This window comes from Trifolium pratense, linkage group LG4, assembly GCF_020283565.1.
Source record: "Trifolium pratense cultivar HEN17-A07 linkage group LG4, ARS_RC_1.1, whole genome shotgun sequence".
NCBI classification, from domain to species: Eukaryota; Viridiplantae; Streptophyta; class Magnoliopsida; order Fabales; family Fabaceae; genus Trifolium; species Trifolium pratense.
The window spans coordinates 41,554,138-41,566,360 of NC_060062.1; the positions used below are offsets into that span (position 1 = coordinate 41,554,138).

The following is a 12,223-nucleotide window of genomic DNA, read 5'->3' on the forward strand; positions in this document are numbered from 1 at the left end:
CTCTTCAACTTATCTTCGATGATATCCTTCATTCTCTCAATCTCCAAAATGGATGTGCGCAGCATCTCATATTTATAGCAAAGTCAATAGTGCGAATATTCAAACAATTTTGAATCACTGTGAATCTTTTAAAAGGACTAGATATTGTGGCTTCTCTTCATCTTTCTTTCTCAAACTTAAGTTATATTTTGATTTTGATGTAATGAGTTGTATCATCCCATGCGTGTTCCTTAGTTGTTTTTTTTTTCTTTCACCACAAGTTTAATCTAATTCGGGGTCAGTTCTGACATCAAGTGATCCTAGCCTCCTTCCGGTCGTTGTTACGGAGATCGAACTGTGGTTCTTCCTACCAAATTCAACGTCAATCACCACTGAACCAACTAACAATTGATCCTTAGCTCTTTCGTTATACATTAAAAACGAGTGAATCCTAATACCAAATTCAACTATTTTTTTTTTAAAAAAAATATATTTCAAATTTAACTATGTTACTTACTTAGTTTATTACCACGCGTGTGACATGAATGTTAGGTACCCCAACTACTTGTGCCTTGACCGATAGATGGTAAAAGATTAGAGGTTATCTCTTGTCCATTGCTCCCTATAAATAGCTTGTTGTGAGTTTTGATATCTCATTCATTCCCCAATTCTCTAATTACATTTTCATCTCATCGGTTGAGAAACAGAGAGAAAGCTTGTATTGCTAGCTAGAAATATGCACGATCCACCTCCACCAGGAGGCCCAGGTCCTCATCACCCTGGGCCACCGGGTCCGCATCCTCCTGGACCTGCTCATCCACCACAAGCCCATCCACCTCCAGGCCCACCACCAGGCCCAGCACCTCCACCTGGTCCTCAGCCACCTCCTCCTGGACAGCATGGCCAGCCTCCACACCACCACCGCTGATTATACATGCATGCATATGGTTATGTGCTTGGAGTACTAAGCTTATATAGTGAATAATAATAACTTAGCTCTATCTATATGGGGGTTTGTTATAGTTTCCCCCGCTCCTTATATATATTTTACCTTGTATCACTGTGTGGTTTGTTATGCCCTGTGTGGTTTGCATGTATGTATATGCTAGAACGATAAATAAAAAGATAAATGTTTTCTGCCTATGTTGTTTACATAATCCATCTATATATTGTTGGAGCACAAAATTTATGGCTTACTTTAATAAATCAAATTATCATATTCCATTAAATATCCCACTTGAATTGGCCAGGCAACATTGGCTAGTTCATGTATAATAAAAAAAAACTCTAGTTTTAAATGGAGTTGCTACAATTAGACAGTGAAATTGATCCTCTCAAGTTAGTCGGTCTTTGGATCGGATACTGATTTTTTTTTTTTTTTATAAAAAAATCCATTAAATAGGATTCGATCATTTTTTCTTTAATTCAAAACTTAAGCTAAATAAATCATCCAACGGTGGATTTTGTAAAATTCGAATTCGTATAAAAATATCGAAGACTTGTGCACCATGCACCACTTAATCAAGTGGTGCATGTTAGACAAAGCCCTTTTAAACATATAAGAACCATTTTAAGATTTTCATTGAAGATTATCTGGTTTACTGCACTAATAGAAAAGTTAATCTTTTATCTTATTCATTGGTAACATAATGAAGGGTTTGAAACATTTCATTCAATCATAAATGATGATGAATGTTTATCTTTTTCATCCTCCTCATCTTCATGACATGTGTGAGAAAAAAAAAATAAAAGACGAATATTTTACAAATAAATAAAATAAAAGATTAAACTAAATAAATCATCCAACGATGAATTTTGTAAAATTAGAATTCGTTATAAAAATACCGAAGACTTTTGCACCATGCACCACTTTAATCAAGTGGTGCATGTAAGACAAAACCCTTTTAAACATATAAGAACCATTTTAAGATTTTCATCGAAGATTATCTGGTTTACTGCACTAATAGAAAATGTTGACCTAAAATTCCACAAAAATGATGACGTGGTGTGGTCAGTTGGAGGTAAACCAAAAGTCGCTAACATTACATGAACAAACGACTGAATCTTAAATCAACATTTTTCATGAGGGGGTAAACCAGAGAATCTTCACAATACGTGGGTAATCAAAAATTTTTTTTACAGCGAGATAAACCAAAACTCACCTACTTTACAAGGGGTAAAAACTTATTTACCTTTTTTTCTAATACAAATGCTCTAGAATAAAAACAATAAAAGGCAAACAATCGAGAAATTGTGCTGCTAAAAAAAAAAATTAGCCATTTAATTTTCATAACAATACTTATAATCACTTTTATTCAAAAAATTAAATAAATAAAGGGAACATAAATCATTATTATAAAAAACTAGCGGGTCAGGCAAGCGCGTTCCGCGCCTGCTTGTGTCCAACTTATGTCCAGAAAAAAAATGTCTTATATTATGGTGAGTTTGTTAATAAAAGATTTTTGCTGCTAAAAAAAATGTCTTATGTTACGGTGAGTTTGTTAATAAAAGATTTTTGTTGTTACTAAAAAGGGGTATTGTTGGTATTATAAAAAGTCCACACAAAAACTCATGTATCCTCTTTATATATAGTATAGATATAGAATAGATATAGATAAAAAAATCTAATCCCAAAAAAAAAAAATCTCATCATCACTTGATGTTTTCTCTCCCCACCCCCGTGATTTTTTTATACCCCCAATATTCTAATTTTTCCCTTGCAAAAAATTTTGGTTCGCAGAAACCGAATTTTTTTTAGTACAAATTCAGTGTAAATTTTGGTTTTTATAAACCAAAATTTGTTTTAAAGGCAAAAAAAAACTCCAGTTTCTATAAACCGAAGTTTTTTGCAAGGGCAAAATTGGAAATTCAGGGATATAAAAGAAACACGGGATCTCTCATTACTCACTATAACACGGTGTTCATTGGGCTGAGCCCAGTTCGTTGTACTGTTTATACAATTGGACCTAGCCCAATTAATTGTAAATCTCGTCTTCCCTTTCGATTTCCCTCTCTGTGTTGAGCTCTCGTTTCATTTCATACCCTAAAACCCTCTCTTCGCCGGTGCTACTCTCTCACTACATTCTCACGTTCCACCATGGATGACAGCTTATACGACGAATTCGGTAACTACATCGGACCCGAAATCGAGTCCGACCAAGACTCCGATAGGGAAGAAGATGACGACAACGAAGAACCCGGCGAAGAAGACAGCAGAGCCGTCGAATCCGACGGCGAAGGTCCATCAAACGGATGGCTAACAACCGGCGGCTCCAACGACACAGACATGCTCGATAATCAAGTAGTCCTCGCAGAAGACAAAAAGTATTACCCAACCGCCGAAGAAGTTTACGGCGAAGATGTTGAAACCCTAGTTATGGATGAAGATGATCAACCTCTAGAACAACCAATTATCAAACCAGTGAAAAACAAGAAATTCGAAGTAGGTGTTAAAGATTCTTCAACTTATGTTTCATCTCAGTTTATGTTAGGGTTAATGTCGAATCCTTCGTTATCGAGGAATGTGGCATTGGTGGGTCATTTGCAGCATGGGAAGACGGTGTTTATGGATATGCTTGTTGAACAGACTCATCATATGTCTACTTTTGATTCTCAGAGTGAGAAACATATGAGGTATACTGATACTAGGGTTGATGAACAAGAGAGGAGGATTTCTATTAAAGCTGTTCCGATGTCGCTTGTGTTGGAAGATAGTAATTCCAAGTCTTATTTGTGTAACATTATGGATGCTCCTGGTCATGTTAACTTTTCTGATGAAATGACTGCTGCATTGAGGCTTGCTGATGGTGCTGTTCTGGTTGTTGATGCCGGCGAAGGAGTCATGGTAACTACTATCTTCATTTTGTTTTTACTAGTATTTGTTTGGTGATTAGTATCTTTTGTTGATGTTTAGGCTTTTGGACATTGGTCAATTTCGGTTTATAAGTTAATATATATAGTAGTTATAGTCTATTTAGAATTGGCAATTAGGATTAAAGGTGTGTTATGTGTTCGACACGTGTCAGGGTCTTACATTGATAAGACCAATACATTTATTCACTTCAATTTTCGTAAATTATGCTATGTGTCAGTGTTGTGTATGCGTCGGTGCTTCATAGATTATGACATGGTTGCTCTTTCTCTTTTTAAAGCTAAAACTACAATATATCAGCTAGATTATGATGCTTGTTACTATGAATCTATGATGTAGTTAACTGTATGACAACATTGAGTTTTTAGTTTCTTGCGATTTGTAGGTAAACACAGAGAGGGCAATTCGTCATGCAATTCAGGAGCGGTTGCCTATTGTTGTTGTAATGAACAAGGTAAACAGATTTTTTGTTGATATGGATGGTGGGCTGGTGGCTTTAAGTCTTAGTCTTTTATATTCCCCTATTTTATTCTCAGTTGTTAACCGTTTTGTTTTTAGGTTGACAGACTCATAACTGAACTTAAACTACCTCCAAAAGATGCTTACCATAAATTGAGGCATACTTTGGAAGTCATTAATGATCACATAAAGGTTGCGTCCTCAGTTGCCGGTGATGTCCAACTTATAGATCCAGTTGCTGGAAATGTTTGTTTTGCAAGTGGTACTGCTGGATGGTCATTTACATTGCAATCATTTGCTAAAATGTATGGGAAGCTACATGGAGTTCCATTGGAAGCTAATAAATTTGCTTCCCGCCTTTGGGGTGACTTCTATTATCATCCAGATACTAGAGCCTTCAAAAAGAAACCCCCCGTAGGTGGTGCGGAACGATCTTTTGTTGAGTTTGTGCTCGAGCCACTTTACAAGATATATAGCCAAGTGATTGGAGAACATAAAAAGAGTGTTGAGACAACCCTTGCTGAACTTGGAGTCACTCTAAGTAATGCAGCCTACAGATTGAATGTTAGACCTTTGCTAAGGCTGGCATGTAGCTCTGTTTTTGGTTCAGCTTCTGGTTTCACTGATATGCTTGTTCAGCATATACCTTCACCAAGAGAAGCTGCAGTTAAGAAAGTTGATCATATATATACCGGACCTAAAGACTCGCCCATTTACAAAGCAATGACACAATGTGATTCTTCTGGTCCACTAATGGTTAATATAACCAAATTGTATCCAAAATCTGATTGTAGTGTATTTGATGCTTTTGGTAGAGTTTATAGTGGCACGTTACAGACAGGACAGTCCGTCCGTGTTCTAGGAGAAGGATACTCACCGGATGATGAGGAGGACATGACTGTAAAAGAAGTAACAAAGTTGTGGGTTTATCAAGCTCGCGACAGGATGCCAATATCTGAGGCTCCTCCAGGTTCTTGGGTTTTAATTGAAGGTGTGGATGCTTCAATAATGAAAACTGCAACTCTTTGTAATATGGATTTTGGTGAGGATGTATACATATTCAGGCCCCTTCTGTTCAACACTCTATCAGTGGTGAAAACAGCCACTGAGCCATTAAATCCAAGCGAGTTGCCAAAAATGGTGGAGGGTCTGAGGAAAATTAGCAAGAGTTATCCTTTAGCGGTTACTAAAGTTGAGGAGTCTGGGGAACACACTATATTAGGGACCGGTGAACTGTACTTGGATTCAATTATGAAGGACTTGAGAGAGCTATACTCTGAAGTCGAAGTCAAGGTCATATATTGCTTTCCATTTATATTTTCGTCTCTTCTAGCAGTCATTTTGATTATCTTTTTTTTGGGTTAGACATTGACGTAAAGCTGTACCTTTGTTGAAGATGGTCCTTTCCTGTGCTTTTTCAGGTAGCAGATCCTGTTGTCTCATTTTGTGAAACAGTTGTTGAATCTTCATCCATGAAATGTTTCGCTGAAACACCAAACAAGAAGAATAAAATAACAATGGTAGGTATTGTACAAGCTTAATTACAAATTGTATATTTCTTAGTTCATGTATATATTTTTCTGAGGCTGATTTGTTTTTCACTTTACTCATAAAAATCCTGACCATTCTTTAGATTGCCGAGCCACTAGAAAGAGGTCTAGCAGTAGACATAGAGAATGGTGGTGTTAGCACTGACTGGAACAGAAAGAAACTGGGTGAATTTTTTCAAACTAAATATGACTGGGATCTTCTTGCTGCACGGTCAATCTGGGCATTTGGCCCTGATAAGCAGGTAAATCACTCTATCTATTTGTCCAACTGTCTCCATGAATGACCCATTTGGAACTTATGTGTAACATATTCTAGTTCCTATGCAGGGCCCCAATATTCTGTTAGATGATACCCTTCCTACTGAAGTCGACAAGAGCCTGCTTAATGCGGTGAAGGATTCCATTGTTCAGGGGTAAACATACAATACTTTTATTCAACTGTTCATTAATTAATTGATTTCACTTTGATGATGAAATGTTGTGTCATTTAACAGATTTCAATGGGGCGCACGAGAAGGACCTTTGTGTGATGAGCCCATCAGAAATGTTAAATTTAAGATTGTTGATGCAAGGATTGCTCCTGAGCCACTTCACCGTGGATCTGGCCAGATCATTCCAACAGCACGGCGAGTGGCTTATTCAGCTTTCCTTATGGCTACCCCTCGGCTTATGGAACCAGTATATTATGTAGAGGTATATATAATACTTGCTATTTTGTATTTTATGCTTTAATATTGGTTGCATATTAAACTCAATTGTAATCGTTCCGTGGTTTATGACGTGAACTAAATTATGTTGAACATGTTCATCCTTTAAATTTAGACGATGAGCTAATCATAATGGCCTTTTTTTTTTAATATGGCTGGAATAATGTAATTATGACGGTAGTAAAATAATTATTGTATTTACACTAATTTTAGATAGAAACTTGTGAATACTGATTTTACTATTTCACTGAAACTTGCTCTGATGCTATGCTATTGTTCCTTTGGCCTTTGAATCAGATTCAAACACCAATAGATTGTGTATCTGCGATCTACACTGTGCTGTCTCGTAGGCGTGGACATGTCACTGGTGATGTTCCTCAACCAGGCACCCCTGCTTATCTTGTTAAGGTCATTGACTAACTTTCCCATAGAAACTAATCTAACAGGGTTTGCTTTTTTAGATGGTTGATCTTATTGAGTATAAGGTTACTGACTTTGTTCTTCACATCTTTCAGGCATATTTGCCCGTGATAGAATCTTTTGGTTTTGAGACGGACTTGAGATACCATACGCAAGGTCAAGCATTTTGTCAATCAGTTTTTGATCATTGGGCTATTGTTCCAGGAGATCCTCTAGACAAAAGCATTGTTTTGCGCCCACTTGAACCAGCACCAATCCAGCATCTTGCCCGTGAGTTTATGGTAAAAACAAGGCGTAGGAAGGTATGTCTTTTTCTGTTTTTGTTCTCAAGAGTTACTCGTGATGCTCATTCTACATTTGTCTTTGCTTTGTTCTTTTTGAGAAAGAAAGGGGATAAAAAAGAAAATGTTTGTACATAAAACTAGAAGACAGAGTCATGCAAAGGATTTATCGTGTGTTTTTCTTGCAGGGAATGAGTGAGGATGTAAGTATAGGCAAGTTCTTTGATGAGGCTATGATGGTGGAACTCGCACAGCAGGCTGCAGATCTTCATCAACAAATGATATGATTCTTCACATGTTCTGTCCACTTTGATATTCATTTTTTATTTAATTTGGACTTTGGACCTTTAGACTGTGAAACTGGAAACAAATTGTACGTGTGATGCAAGCAAACATCAGAGTTCTTTGCTTCGGAGTTGGCAGAGATTTTAACACAGCTTTTTAGCATACTGGCATTAAAATAGAAGTCAATTACGGTCGCATGGAACTGGAAAAACATTTTATTGCTGGTTGGGAAAATATTGTCTCTAATTCTGTTATGTAATCATTGATTTTGTACTAGTTACATATCCTCCCCCAAAATATAACCATCAAGTTGTATGAAAAACTTTGTATTGTCAATGTCTGCATACTGATATCAAGAATGTCCCATTTAAGATAAGGTTACTGTAAGAGAGTTGTGACATGGGTCAAGACAAAAAGATCAGATAATGCAGGACACTCACTTTCACTTGATAATTTTAGTCTGTAGTTTGAGAATTTGCTGAAAGGCTCTGTTAATTTATACATCGCTTTCAGGTTTTTATTGCTGATGGTGAAAGCTTAATGCATTCATTGCCATGATTCCTTTTCATCGTGCTAATTCAACATTTTTTGTTGGTATTTTAAATGTTCATGATGATGTTTTCTGTTTTTGCACCACTTGATAGAAATAAGTCATAACTATGGTTTTTGTCACGGGATGGGTCTGAGGCATTTTTTGTCGGTGCCACATTTGTGTCTGTTCCCATCATGTGGAATTTGGAACCATGAAAAGACGTTTTTCAAACCAGCTTTGTGATTTGGTGTCACAACGGGGTTCACTCATAATTGGGTGTCAAATGCAAAGTTCCTTACAGAAAAGGAAAGAACATTTAGAAATTTTGCATAAGTATTTGACTATCTTATCATCAGAAAACGAAAGAGCATCTTGAAACTTTGCATAAGTATTTGACTATTCTATCATCATAAAATAGAATCCTCACACCACCACTCTTGTTTTGAGTCCATTTATAGTGATATATTTGATTCCTAAGGAAAGTTTAATAAACCATAAATATAAATTACAATTAATAATATTACGTGCTTCAATCACATTGTCCATGATATACCTAGTTAATGTCTTTCTTTCCCATTAACAATGGGATAAACAATCATACAATAGTATAAATTTTATTTGAATTTAGCACCTCAGTGCATTATTTTCTCTACCCCACCAGTGATCACTGACCAGCACAAGTTAAAACCATAGATAAATGTATGTACATAATCACAGCTCACCAAAAAATAAGGTATTGCAGAGAAGAATAATCTATCCTTCTAAAAGGCATTTAAGATTCTGAAGTCCCTCAGCAGATATGCTTCTTCTGACTCTAGGCCTTTCAACAACCAAAGGTGGTGGTGGATTTGATTGAAAACAAACCATTACAACAGTTAAATTATCTGTCGCGCCTCTCTTTATTGCTTCTCCTATTATTTCCTTGCAACATTGTTTCACATCGTTATGCTGTTGAAGCTTCCTCCTAGCAAAATCTACGGCATTTTGGCTACGAAAAACATCCCATATTCCATCACTACCAATTATCAAAAACTCGTCACCTTTTGTCAATGTCGTCAATTTAAGTTCTGGTTCAGCACTCAAAGGTCCACCTCTTCCACTCATTTCCTTCATTCCTTCGAGATGCCAGTTGCCTAGAGCACGCGTGACACCTAACTGTCCATTCAAGTAACCATCGTCAACAAATCCACCAAGCGACTCAATCCTCATTCTTTCTTTCATGCATAATGGCCTGTGATCTTTGGACATTTCTATAGCTGATCCGCCTCGGGACAAAACAGCGCGGCAGTCCCCGGCATTGGCCACAAGTAAAGACCTGCACAATAAAAGGATAACTAAACACAGTGCTATAATTCCAAGTCAGAATGTGATGCTACATTGTCCTATGAAGCACAATCACTGTCTGTTTTAGGCGCTTCTTGGACACCAACACTTGTATGACACGTGTCAGACATCTTGTTTAACTATCCAATTTTATTTTATTTTTGGCTTTGACACGACTCTGAAACTAATGGACGGACACCCTTAGAGGTCTCTACTTGTCTGTTTCTATGGTGTGTTCGGATCCTGTGCTTCATGTCAGGGTAAGTACCGCACCTGACTTTAAAGCTAGTTGGACTCTACAGAGATATGAGTAGGGAGGGACAGTTATCCTATGGTTATAACATGGCAAGGAATATACGAAATGAGTAGTTACCTTCCAAATATAATTGCAGTCAATGCAGTTGTACCAGAAGATAGAGAAGAGTCAATAGAGCATGTTTTTGCAAACTCTGAATCAGTCTCCAAAAATGACCTTGTTACCACCTTCTCAAGTTCAAGAGGGAAGTCAGCATCCTCAACAATCACCCTCGGCAGATGATCGCGAACAAATTGTGCAGCACTCTTCCCACCATGTCCATCAAATACCTGCAAAATCTCACATATCAAAATGGTGCATACCCTCCTAAGAAATATGGCTAAAAGATGTTTATCCTTATTTTGTTATGCATGAACTTTTCATAGCTTATAATCACAAAAATCTCATAGATGACTTACACCATAAAAGGAAATAGCTTCGTCGCTGATTACATTATAACCAAATTTCTTTGCCAAGTCTCCAATGCATATGTGAGTATCCTCCATATAAGGTCGACCTCCAATATCAGACCACTCCCCCGACCGAAGCATAGGGACGAAATTTATCAGGTTCTGTTTTTTGTCTGCAATCTCTGAATCCTCACAAATGCTTTCCAGCTAAAATGTACACAAAATCATTGTTATAAACTGCAATTTACATTTATACTACCAACACATTGTGCTCACAAATACATCCCTAGAGGCTAATCACATATTCTATCAAATGCTAAAATCAGCTATACCCTTTGATAATCATATCTAAGAGAATTTCAAGGTCAAGTAACCCTTAAAATTCATAATTTCATTTGCTGTGTCTCTTCAACCAAAGATACAAAAGAAGCATACAAAAAAAAGGATAACAAATTTCAAATTCAGAATAAAAAGGACAATTAGAGAAGAATCTATTAATTAACAAAAGGAAATAAAATCAAAAGGGGAATTTTTTTTATGCTACCTAAAGAAAATTCACAATTGAATTCTTGTTTGGATAAACAACTTAATTAAGCACTTACAACATAAGCACTTTTCACATAAGTGCTTATGTACAAACTATTTATTTTAACAAAAGATAAAATAAAGTCAAACTGTTTATGTGTTATAAACAGTTTTCATAAGCTATCCTGAAGAGCTTATATATACATATAAGCCGAAAACAGCTTATGGACAAGTCATAAGATGTTCTATAAGCTCTCTCATACAAGTCAATCCAAACGGACCATAAGTATAATTAAAGTCTAAGAAGCCTGGTTGAAAAAGCATCTTCAAAAATCAAAATCCAGCTTACAATATAAGGAAAGAAAACAAGAACAAAAAAAGAGAAAATTGCATCACATGAAGGAACAAAAGAAAGAGAACATGAAGTAATGAAATACTTACAGGAAATGAATTAACAGCACTAATATGGTCACTAGAAATTCTAAAAGAAGAGTCTTTTTCTGAATTATCCATCTGGGTATGTAAGAGATCACAATGCAAAGGCCATGAAATTCTTCTATTATCAAGTTCTTCCATATTGTTATCTTGATCAACTTGTTCACCCTCTTGCACACACATGTTGACAACAGTAAGAAAGTAGTTGTTGTTGACAAGTGGTACTTTTTCAGCTCAGGAACTTGCAGTTGCAGTTGCTGTAGGCATGTAAATCAGAAAGTAATTATATAAAGTGAGACAACAATAATAATATAGAATTTTGTAGCTTATAACAAAAGAGATAAAGAGAAGATTCTTAGAATATGTTGAGAAAATGTTGTAGTAGTTTTTCTCTATTTGTTTATAGTAATAATATTGTTGTGGACACAAATGGTTAGATTTTCCGCTCACATCTGTTTTAGTCGAAGTTTTTGTTACGAGTTCCACATCAAATAACAAAGGATCGAGTTTATAAGTCGAGACAATTATATCTCTAGAAGTCAGTTTTGTATATGACGCAGTACATAAGCGGGAAGGAATAACAAGCGCTAATCGTATAACAAAACACAGGTTCGCAAGCGACAAACCTGTCAGATAAGGCTCTCGAGCCCACAAGATTTTCGGAATCCAAAAGAATAATTTTGAGAACATTCTCTATATTTTTATTGAATCAAAAAGTTTACCTTCAAGGCTAAAATAGTAGTGAAAAATAAAAATAACAAATCTTCTAAAAGATTCTAATAGAAAATAACAAATCTCCCTAAAATATAAAAATAACTAATCTAGGTGAAATTAAAAATAAGAAATCTACCTAAAATATAATAAAATTAAATCTAGCTAAAATAATAATTATCTCTCTAATTTTTTTTTTCGGAATCTATTATATCATCTAACTGCCAGATTCCTTGATAGTCTGAAATAACGCAATTGATATATTATACGTCAATTTTATTTTTATTGTAAATTTTTAGTAATATTAGTGGCACGAGTGTGCCCCTAAATTTTTTTTTTGTTTGAAAAAAACAACAAAATTAATAATATTAGTGTTTTTTGTGTGTGTGTGTGAATGATAATATTATATTAGTTTGTCTTGTACCAAAAAAATAAAATAA

At 35.8% G+C, this 12,223-nt stretch overlaps 2 protein-coding genes across 2 annotated transcripts; one reads left to right on the forward strand and one right to left on the reverse strand.

Annotated features, from left to right (window-relative positions):
* Positions 1-2,885: 2,885 nt before the first annotated feature.
* Positions 2,886-8,101, forward strand: LOC123919677 (110 kDa U5 small nuclear ribonucleoprotein component CLO). Its single transcript, XM_045971647.1, has 10 exons — positions 2,886-3,823; positions 4,236-4,304; positions 4,409-5,602; positions 5,731-5,829; positions 5,943-6,101; positions 6,187-6,272; positions 6,354-6,552; positions 6,864-6,974; positions 7,082-7,288; positions 7,456-8,101. The coding sequence occupies exons 1-10, from the start codon at positions 3,077-3,079 to the stop codon at positions 7,552-7,554; spliced, it is 2,970 nt and encodes a 989-aa protein (XP_045827603.1). The 5' UTR covers positions 2,886-3,076; the 3' UTR covers positions 7,555-8,101.
* A 471-nt stretch (positions 8,102-8,572) lies between these two features.
* Positions 8,573-11,567, reverse strand: LOC123924020 (probable protein phosphatase 2C 27). The gene is made up of 4 exons (XM_045976783.1): positions 11,079-11,567; positions 10,122-10,319; positions 9,781-9,992; positions 8,573-9,399 (listed from the first exon to the last, which is right to left on the reverse strand). Exons 1-4 carry the CDS (start codon positions 11,253-11,255, stop codon positions 8,838-8,840), a joined length of 1,149 nt encoding a protein of 382 aa, XP_045832739.1. The 5' UTR covers positions 11,256-11,567; the 3' UTR covers positions 8,573-8,837.
* Positions 11,568-12,223: the final 656 nt, after the last annotated feature.

Excerpts from the sequence above, each read along its gene's own strand:
- LOC123919677 (XM_045971647.1), top strand. The coding sequence starts at position 3,077 with ATGGATGACAGCTTATACGACGAATTCGGTAACTACATCGGACCCGAA. Across the intron at positions 5,830-5,942 it reads AGAAGAATAAAATAACAATG|ATTGCCGAGCCACTAGAAAG; the intron begins GTAGGTATTGTA and ends ACCATTCTTTAG. Across the intron at positions 6,102-6,186 it reads CATTTGGCCCTGATAAGCAG|GGCCCCAATATTCTGTTAGA; the intron begins GTAAATCACTCT and ends GTTCCTATGCAG.
- LOC123924020 (XM_045976783.1), bottom strand. The coding sequence starts at position 11,255 with ATGTGTGTGCAAGAGGGTGAACAAGTTGATCAAGATAACAATATGGAA. Across the intron at positions 10,320-11,078 it reads GTGCTGTTAATTCATTTCCT|CTGGAAAGCATTTGTGAGGA; the intron begins GTAAGTATTTCA and ends TGTACATTTTAG. Across the intron at positions 9,993-10,121 it reads AAGCTATTTCCTTTTATGGT|GTATTTGATGGACATGGTGG; the intron begins GTAAGTCATCTA and ends GAGATTTTGCAG.